General features: G+C 44.8%; 1 protein-coding gene across 1 annotated transcript in view; it reads left to right on the top strand.

The window, feature by feature from the left end:
• Positions 1-7351: 7351 nt before the first annotated feature.
• LOC120921025 (MAP3K12 binding inhibitory protein 1) overlaps positions 7352-11046 on the top strand; it is a 55687-nt gene continuing 51992 nt past the window's right edge. Inside the window, exon 1 of the mRNA XM_040333615.1 lies at positions 7352-7532. Coding sequence (XP_040189549.1) covers positions 7434-7532 — 99 coding nt within the window. The 5' untranslated portion in view covers positions 7352-7433. The remainder of the gene's footprint in view (positions 7533-11046) is intronic.

Raw genomic sequence — 11046 nt, 5'->3', positions numbered from 1 at the left:
GATGGTGTGTACGCACATCAGACCATCAGTCTACTTCAGCGGTGAACCGATGAAACCGGTCCGTCGGACCATTCTCATAGGATGGATCGACCGTGTGTACGCGGCCTTACACTTTTGAAGGCCCTGAAGCACCAGGACAATGGAAACACCCACACAATTACCCCATTTTGGAAAGCAAACACCCCAACGTAATCTATGATGCATAATGAGTCTTTTGAATGGTTAAATTTCTTCAGAAGTTTTTGGAAAGTGTTGGAAAAAAATGAAAACGCATTTTTTTTTTTTTACACAAAGTTGTTCATTTATAAGATATTTCCAGCAAATAGCATGTACATGTGCAAAAATTACACCCCAAAATACATTCTGCTACTCCTCCTGAGTATGGCGATACCACATGTGTAAGACTTTTACACAGTCTGGCCACATACCGAGGCCCAACATCCACGGAGCACCATCAGGTGTTCTAGCGACATAAATTATGCATCTAATTTCCTGAAAACCTATCACATTTTTGAAAGCCCTTCATATTTCTAACACATAGCATGTACATACCAAGAATTACACCCTAAAATATATTCTGCTGAGCAAAGGGTAAACAAAAGATTACCTGTGGTTTTAGTAGTGCAGTTGTCCACAGGGGGAGAACCCTGATCCAGGCAGCAGGCAGGGACGTGGTCAGCGACAGTCAATGGAATTGTCCAGGCAGCAAGCAGGAATATTGTCCATAGTCAGTACAGGCAGGGATACTGTCTATATACAGTCCAGGGTCAGTGCAGGTAGTGATATTGCCAACAGTGCCAACATATTGATGCTGGTAGTAAGCAGGAAAATGGTCCATAGTACAGGTAGCAGGCCAGGAAAGAATGGGGACAGGGGTAGGGGCTTCTCCCACCCAAATCTCTTTGAAGCCTCCAAGTCACCAGACCCTAATCCGGGAATGAGAAAACTAAAAAAATTATTTTCTTGATCCAGGAAAACAATTCTGGAGCCTCTCACATATGTGAGACCCCTGTGTTCCCACTACCATAGCAGGGTGAAAGATCAATCCAAGAGGCAGCCAAAAAATGTGGTCAAACAGTCCAGGGTCAGTTCCAGAGCAGGCAGAGGTAGGTACAGTTTAGTGTTAGGCAGAAGCGTGGTCGTATAGCAGGCTAGGGTCAGTTCCAGGGAAGGCAGCGGTATGTACAGTTTAGTGCAATTTTCTTAAGGGGTGTGGACATAAATGACAATTACGTTTACCATACTTTCATCATACTTGTAGAGAAGTATGGTAATGGCGGAAAAAGTCACCTATACAGAGGCCTGGTTGGGAAGGACATTGGGGACAATAATAAGTTTCTCATCAGAAAGTTTGTAGAGTTTAACCCCATATCGGACCCTTTTGCTGGGGATAAACTGTTTGATGCCCAGCCTGCTTGTGAATTTGACAAGGGACCCATCTATGGAGATATTTTGGTCAGGGGTCTAAAACTGGGGGAATTTTTCTGAGAAATAATTTAGAAGTGGCCGAATTTTTAATAATTGGTCAAAATATGGGTCATTTCAGAAAGGGCACTGGGTGTTGTCATTATAGTGAAGGAACTGCATAATGGGTGCTAATGAGGGTGCACTGCTGGGTGCTGGTAAGGGTACAGTGATGGGTGCTAATGAAGGTTACACTGATGTGCACTAATGCACTGCAGCTGCATTGATTAGCTGGCAATGATGAGGATTCACTGATAGGGTGGCACTGATGTGCACTGCAGTGGCACTGATGGCACAGATCAGCACTGTAGTGGCACTGATGGGCACAGGTGGCACTGATTATACTGTAGTGGTACTGATGGCACAGATGAGCACTGTGGTGGCACTGGTGACACTGATGTGGAACTGATGGCAAATATGAGCACTGTAGTGGCCCTGGTGGGCACAGGTGGCACTGATGGGCACAAATGGCACTGATAAGCACTGTAGTGGCATTAATGTGGCTCTGTAGAGGCACTGGTGACACAGTGGAGCACTGATGTAGCACTGCTGGGCACTGTAATTATATAAAAACCCACTGTTTGGCACTTGATTGCTCTCCTCTCCGCTCACGCTGTATTGGTGTGAGGAGAGCGTTGAACCCCTGGATGACCCCGCTGTGTGTACATTGTGATCGCTCCGTCATTGGACAGAGCGATCATGTGGTAAAGGGTCACTCTCATTGGCACTTTACTGTGACCTGTGTGCACGCTACAGGGAGCGAGCGGGTGCGCGATTCTGGGAAGACATCACAGTACGCCCTCCCAGAGTTATCGAGATGCGCTGTAGCTGCCATTCGGCTATAGCATGGTTGGTAATAGGTTAAAGATATAACAACGTCTTAAAGGCAAGCCAAGGTCAGGATAGGTGGAGGGCAATTGTGGTCAGGATAAGTCGGGTCAAACACAGGAATCAAGCAGAGATCACAGGAACAGGTATACAGGTAAAGCTGCAGATCAGAGAGCAAAGCACTAGTGCAGCTGCTGCCCTAATATAGGCCATTTGTAGGGGTGTAACGGATCGTCACCGATCCGTGATCCGAACGGGCCACCCCGTTCGGATCGGCACACCCCGCGATCCGCGGAGCGCTCCGGAGCCTAGGCCTAGGAAAGTCCCCGGCTTCGGCCTAGCTCCGGAGCGGCGGCCAGTCTGCTTGCCAGAGCCCAGCGTGACACGCCTCCCCGGGGAGGCGTGTCACGCTGTGCACTGGGCTCTAGCAAGCTGAATGGGAATGTTAGCAGTGAAGCACTGGTGTGAGAGGAGGGGGGGGGAAAGGGGGAAAAAAGAGCACAATAGCAATTCACAGGGGGGTGGATTAAAGAGGAAGCAGGTGAGGCTGTTTGGGACTTAAAGTACAATCTTGATGTTTTTACAGCAAAAAAAAATAAAAAATTATTATTATTATATATATATATATATATATATATATATATATATATATATATATATATATATATTTTGCTGTAAAAACATCAAGATTGTACTTTAAGTCCCAAACAGCCTCACCTGCTTCCTCTTTAATCCACCCCCCTGTGAATTGCTATTGTGCTCTTTTTTCGGATCAGCAAAAAAAATAAATAAAAAAAAAGGTTCCTTTTTTTAATTGGTCCAAAAAAAAAAATATATTATTTTATTTTATATATATATATATATATATATATATATATATATATATATATATATATATATATATATATATATATATATATATATATATATATATATATATATATATATATATATATATAATAAAATAATATATATTTTTTTTTGGACCAATGAAAAAACGGACCCTTTTTTTTTTTTTGCTGATCCGAAAATGATCCGATCCGTGACTCCTGATCCGAGGATCGATCCGATCCGTGAGTTTTTTGATCCGTTGCACCCCTAGCCATTTGGCACCAGCATCAATGGCCAACTCGTGCGTGAATGCGCTCGCCTGCTAATATTTTCGTGAATGCGCGTAGGCGTTCGCCTATGCCCAGCAAGGCGGGCACCTGTAGGTGCGCGTCTGTGCATGCGTATCCACCTCGGGACTTCAACTGTGCTATGGCCAGCATGTCCCTGACACCACCACTGTAAGCTGAACTGCACATGTGCAGTTTAGTTTACATTCTGAGAATTGCTTTGAGCAGGCAGGAAGGTGTAGTTTATTGCAGAAAATACATTCTGCTTCTGTGAGGAGAATCACTCAAAGGTGTATACTGCTCAATGCCTGCTAAGCTATATATGATGTGTCTTAATGAGTTTTATAATCCAGGCCTGGATAAAAAGACTGAGATGGGGTATATAGTAGACCTCATTAGTTGATCTGTATTTATTAGCTGATTGCTAAGTAATGTTATGACAGAATTGTTAAAGTGGTTGTACACCCTGTACAACCACTTTTAGCTACAGGTAAGCCTAGATTAAATGGGTTGTAAACCTTTGTGTTTTTTCACCTTAATGCATCCTATGCATTAGGATGAAAAAACACCTTGCAGTCACCGTCCCCCGAGCCCCTGTTTACTTACCAGAGATCCCAATCTCCGTAGGCGCGATCCCGCGTTGCTTTCCCCCAGCTCTTGTCGGCTCTCCATTGGATGATTGATAGCAGTGCAGCCATTGGCTCCCACTACTGTCAATAAAATCAATGACGCGACGCCAGGGGCAGGGCCGAGTCATACACTTGGCGGCTATGGCCGCCGAGTGTATCACGCGGGAGCGCGCCCGCAAGGTAACCCCCTCGGGAGAGAGCTTCCCATAGGGGGTAAGCTATCGCGTGGGAGGAGCCGTGAGAGCCGCAGAAGAGGACGATCTGGGCCACTCTGTGCAAAACTAACTGCACAGTGGAGGTATGACATGTTTAATAAACGGACCTTAAGAATCCATTTAAGGCTTACCTGTAGGTGCTAGAAATATCTCCTAAACCTCCACAGTTTAGGAGATATTTACAATAGAGACTTGTTCCTTGTTTATAACCATGTTCTGGAAGGGGGAGGGCGGAGGGGGGTCACTGCTACCTGTGGGGATGGAAGCTGTGTCTCCTATTCTAAAAAAAAAAAAAAAAAAAAGTCACAGCTGGCATATGAATTTTAAAGCAACAATGCTGGCACGTGCCTTCCCACAGATTTAAGGCCCATACGCGCGATAAGAAAATCGTATGAAATATTCCATTCGAGGAACGGTCATTCGATTATCTGTTCGTTAGTATACCACTTTCAACAACCAATTCCGACTGTTCCGATTCAAAAATCTGAAGGTGTAATCTAGAAAATGTTTTTCGTACGTGATCATAACGTTTGATTGTCGCTTGTGTACAGTAATTGTACAGAAATAATCGAATAGAAACAAAATGCACATTATCCAATTCAAAGAACGACCCGAAAGAAGATGGCAATGAAAATAGAAATCATAAACAAGAAAGAACTTTTGTGTTGTGGATAATTCAAGATTTAAAAACAGTGAACAGTAAGTAGCATATATTTTTCGGTGACAATAATTAAGCTGATGATGATGATGATATTCCTTTTAATGTAATATTTTTGTTTTCTGATTTCTGTTCTTATGTGAAATTGAGGCCAATGTTTGATGTTTATTCTGATTAACAGAACACCATTTTGCATTATTAATTTGCGTTTTTAATACACTAAAACATTGTATTATGGGTATAATTCTTTACGAAAGCATGCTTTTAATCCAAAGCACTTGTATATCAAAGCAAAATTTCCCATAAGAAATAATGGAAACTCAAATGATTCGTTCCACAACCATTTATTCATAAGTCCTTCAGTTTATAGTCTATATAAACAGATTATAAAAATGTGATAAGTCGTGTAACCAATGTCCATCCACAAATGAAATGGGAGCCCCCACAAGGGGATTAGAAGCAAAATCCAGCAGGAGCTACAGAGTATAAAAGAGAAGAGAGGCGCCTCTAAGGCCGTGTACACACGGGCAAACATGTACGATGAAACCGGTCCGCCGGACCGTTTTCACCGTACATGTCTGCCCGGGGATTTCTGTACGATGGCTGTACTAACCATCGTACAGAAATCCGCGTGTAAACAATACGCGGGGCGTGTCCGCGGTGTCGCCGCGACGATGACGCGGTGTCGCCGCGACAATGACGCGGCGACGTGGGCGGGCCTGCCAGTTAAATGCTTCCACGCATGCGTCAAAGTCATTCGACGCATGCGAGGGATGGCGGGCGCTCGGACATGTACGGTAGGTCTGTACAGACGACCGAACATGTCCGAGCGGGCAGGATTCCAGCGGACTGTTTTAAAACAAGTCCAGGAATATTTGTCCGCTGGGAAAAGGCCCGGCGGGCAAATGTTTGCTGGAATCCTGCACGCTCGGGCCTACACACGACCGAACATGTCTGCTGAAACTGGTCCGCAGACCAGTTTCAGCAGACATGTTTGGTCGTGTGTACGGGGCCTAAGTGTAGCAATATGATTACATTTAATGAAGGTACAACATTTAGCAATTCACATGGTTGATGATTAAAAGAGGCCCATATAAGTGCGTAGGCATCCGGGGTAAAGCGATCCACATAGACCGTCCTCATCACCAATGTCAGTCTGCAGTCGTGACCGGGAAGACTACCCTGAAGTAAAGCGATCTGAAAGCGAGGCTTGACCAGCTCGTGGAAGAGACAACATCAATGGCGGTGCGGAGGGCGGTCTATGTGGACAGCTTTACCTTGGATGCCTGCATACTTAGATGTGAAGGTTGTGTATGATTCCGTGCAAGGGGTGCCCGTTTTAATCATCAACCATGTGATTTTCTAAATGTTGTACCTTCATTAAATGTAACCATATTGCTACACTAAGGCCTCGTACACACGGACGGACTGTCCGCTGAAATCGGTCCGCTTTCAGCGGACATGTCCGCCCGGAGATTTCTGTCTGATGGTTGTACACACCATCAGACAGAAATACGCACGGACAGACAGCGCGGCGACGTGCGCGACCCTGGAAGGTCAATGCTTCCACACATTCGTTGAATCACTTCGACGCATGCGAGGGATGGCGGCCGATCAGACATGTCCGGTGAGTCTGTACAGACGACCGAACATGTCCGACGGACATGGTTCCAGCGGACATGTTTCTTAGCATGCTAAAAAACATTTGTCCGCTGGAAACCTGTCCGATCCGCCGGACATTTGTCCGGTCACCCGTACAGACGACCGAACATGTCCGCGGAAACTGGTCAGCGGACCAGTTTCAGCAGACATGTTTGGTCGTCTGTACGGGGCCTTAGAGTCGCCTCTCCTATTTTATACTCTGTTGTGACATGACGCTACTTGTATATCAAGACATCGCTTGTATATCAAGTCAAAATTTATTTGAACATTTTGCTTGTCTTCCAAAACTTTTTCGAACAAAGTTACTCTCAGACCAAGGTTTTACTGTAGTTATATAATAATAATAAAAGAGTACAAAAATGAGTGGTATAAAGAACACACATATATGGCTACATAACATATTTGCGGTTAACTCTTCAAGGCATGTGTGGGCCTGTTTTGCCTACACACTTAAAGGGTGTCCTCTCACAAAGCTGTCACCGGTGCTGTAGGTGACAGAGCACAGGGAGAACACACACTGCACATTCTACTGACACTTCTAGTGAACACTGGGCTACAGATAGGACATAATGGTAAATTACAAATGTCCCTATTATACTGTCCCACCGCCCGCTTCTCCCTCACACACACACTGCACTGTTACCTCATGAACTTTCCCTCACTGTGTACCAAGCCTGAAAACCGCTTATTGCAGCTTTTTGTCACGTGCTCCACACCGTCCCCAGCAATCCGAGCACAGACACGCCCACACTGTTCTTCTCAGATGTTCAGCCAATCACTGCGCGCTGACGTTTTTCGCCGTGCGCCGGTCGCATTGCTGCGTTGCTATGGTTCCTAGCAGACTCCCCCTATCAGAATAATGGCGACTAAGGCGGAATGGATGGCGGAGGTAACCGAGCCGAGCTGTGAGGGGGCGGTGCGGGGGATTGTGGAGGCTCTACACGACTGTGTAAAGAAGGTGAGCTCCGGAGCCCGGCTTTGTTCTATCACACACCGTCCACAATGGCAGCCTGCCGGGGGCGCTCTGCACTTTACATGTTTGTGCAACTGGGGCTCACATCTCAATATTGAGGGGCTCTTTGATTTTTACAATTGAAATGGTTATACCTCAAATTTGTTTCTGCTTGTGTCCCATTGAAGGAAATCGAGATCGGCAGATATAGTTTTTTTTTTGGTGCCAATACGATGCCGATGACCTACCAGGTTGAAATTTACTGACACAACACCCAAAGTTTACTGGCACAGCCAAGTTTATACTGGCATTTCTAAAAGTTACAAAATGACAGATTTAAATGCAAATTGGAGTATTTAGGCTACAGACAAATACAATAGGCAATATGATTTAAAGCAGGGTTGCACCCAAAAGTGGAACTTCTGCTTAATCCACTCCTCGCCCCCTTACATGCAATTTTCTTGGGGGGAACTAAAGTAGGAGTGGGACTTCCTGTCCCACTTCCTCCTTCTGCCCAGGAACCACTAAGGCGATATGTCATATCGCCTTTTAGCGACCCCTCCCTGTAGGCGATCACCTGGGACACGTGACAGGTCCCAGGCAATCGCCTGTCCACTCAGGGAGCGCTGCGCTGTTCGCACATGCGCAGTGAGTGCCTGGCCGTGAAGCCAAAAGCTGTCACGGCCGGGTGCCCACAGTTGCAAGAGGCTCCGGCGGAGAAGGGGGGAGAGGAGCAAAACTCCGGGCGGCACGTCGCTGGACCTTGGAACAGGTAAGTGTATGTTTATTAAAAGCCAGCAGCTACATCTTTTGTGCTACACCTACACCTTAATAAACATAAAAAAAGGCTGGAACTCCGCTTTAAGGTAGATAATAAGGCAAAAAACATTTCTTATTTTATTTTCATTATAGTAAGTATCTCGGGAGGGCAAGAAATACACACACACACACACACACACACACACACACACACACACACACACACACACACACACACACACACATGAAATTGTCTCTTGCAGTGAGACTGACAGCAGTGTGCAGAAGCACAGATGATGAGACCTCACTGACATAACACGTCCCCTCCTGAGTCACAGTCTCTCTCCAAGCCAAGTGGTCCCTCCAGTCCACTCTAAACAGCACTGACAGTCCTATTCCCGGCTTATCTTGCTCCCATACACAAGGTTCTGGCCGCTCTGCTTGGCTCTATTGCACCATGACATCACACGACATGCCCGGACTGCCCGATCACACTGTAGCAGGCACTCGGATGGTCTCAGCCGGCTCCGGACCAAGCTGAGCATCACAGCCACACTTTTTACTGGCAAACTTTAAACTTTTATTGGCAGAAGAAAATTGCCTGTTTTTTACGGTTGGCAACTCTGATACCGATATTATGTGCCGATATTATGTGCCGATATTCTGTATATTTAAGAAAATATATATATTTTACACTGTCTTTTTACTTTTTTTTTTGTGTCCAAAAACGAGGGGTGGTCTTTCAAAAGTGGGTGTAACTCTGCTTTAACGTGTATATTACCCCAGAATATGGTTGTTGTCTTTTTTTTTTTTTTTTTTTTTGTTCTTTAACTGTGAGATACCTGGTGATCCTGCCAGTTCCCCTTCTGTTCTGTTTCATTCTGACCATGCTAAGGATGGAAGCAGCTCTGTCCTAGCGTGGTCAGTTTGCGTCTCTGCCTTCTAATTGGGAGCTACAGAAGGCATGCATACACACAGCGTGCCTGTACTCCTGTTCAGATTTCTACTGATGTACCCCCTCCCAGACCGTCACAGTTTGAGTGACAGCAGCTTTGGTGTGACAGCAGAAGGAACTAGGAAGGACATGTCAGATTTCCTATGATTTAGGGGCATGGTCAGACTGCTATAGGATAGGAGAGGTAACTGTCAGCGCAGATACATGTATGGGTAGGGGTATGGTGATTAGTCCATTAGAAATAATAGTAACAGGCAGTTCAATGGTTAAACTTGTGTAGTGGCGGCTGCTGTCCTCAAAGAGCTGACTCTGTGGTTAACAAAAGAGGGGTAGAGAAAGGAAGCGCCACCTAAGTGCAGTATTAAAGAGGTTCTTTTAATGACACATTGTACAAAACACACTTACAAGAAGGTAAGGAAAGAAGGCTCATCTGTAACATCCTGCAGTCCTCGTCCCGGATCCATGGGCTGCTTAGCAGCCCATGGATCCGGGACAAGGACTACAGGCTGCTTAGCAGCCCATGGATCCGGGACGAGGACTACAGGATGTTACAGATGAGCCTTCTTTCCTTACCTTCTTGTAAGTGTGTTTTGTACAATGTGTCATTAACAGAACCTCTTTAATACTGCACTTAGGTGGCGCTTCCTTTCTCTACCCATCTTATGGTCAGACTGCTGACCGGTTTTTGCTCTGAAGAAATAGCTATTTGGTTCAAAATGGCCTTTGCAGGTGGAGTCTGAAAAGGGGGGGGGGCTTGGGTGTTCGTTATCAGCTAGTGTACTCTCAACGTCCTGATGAGCACATTTGCATTGTCTGTATCTCTTTAGAAGTATTTAACACTTGGGGAGCATCTCAACAAAACTGAAATTCCAATGGATGCCTAAAATCTACTTGTATCTTAGTGCAGACCTCTTGAAAAATCAGTAAGCCAATCACACAAGCAGGAAATTGACATTTGTGAACGCCTCCAGGTTGCCACATTGCATTGAATTCTGTAGAAATATACAGCTCTGCAGATTAAACAGTAAAGGCAATTTTTAACATTACAGCATGGCTTGTGTAGTATTTGTATTTTCTATATTTTTCCCAGGAAACTGGAGAAACCCTTTGAATGCAGCCTTCAGGTAGGCTGTGTTGTGGAAATCTGCAACATGTCTGTATTTTTCCACTTCACATCACAGCTCACCTGCGGCATTAAAATTAATGAATGTCACACTGGGGGTTATTTACGAAAGGCAAATCCACTTTTCACTGCAAGTGCAAAGTGCACTTGGAAGTGCAGTCCCTGTAAATCTGAGGGAAAGCTCTGCTGTTTTTATTATCCAATCATGTGCAAGCTAAAATGCTGTTTTTTATTCTCCTTGCATGTCCCCTTCGGATCTACAGCGACTGCACTTCCATGTGCACTTTCAGTGCAATTTCAAGTGCACTTTGCACTTGTAGGGCAAAGTGGATTTGCCTTTTGTAAATAACCCCCACTGTGTGTAGTAGGGGTGCAACGGATCAAAAAACTCACGGATCGGATCGATCCTCGGATCAGGAGTCACGGATCGGATCATTTTCGGTTCAGCAAAAAAAAAAAAGGGTCCGTTTTTTCATTGGTCCAAAAAAAAAAAAAAAAATTATATATATTTTTTTTTTGGACCAATTAAAAAAAGGAACCTTTTTTTTTTTTTTGCTGATCCGAAAAAATAGCACAATAGCAATTCACAGGGGTGGATTAAAGAGGAAGCAGGTGAGGCTGTTTGGGACTTAAAGTACAATCTTGATGTTTTTACAGCAAAATATATATATATATATATTTTT

Source organism: Rana temporaria, chromosome 13, assembly GCF_905171775.1.
Source record: "Rana temporaria chromosome 13, aRanTem1.1, whole genome shotgun sequence".
NCBI lineage: Eukaryota > Metazoa > Chordata > Amphibia > Anura > Ranidae > Rana > Rana temporaria.
Note: the sequence above shows the minus strand (reverse complement) of the source record. Positions and strands in the feature narration are given on the sequence as shown.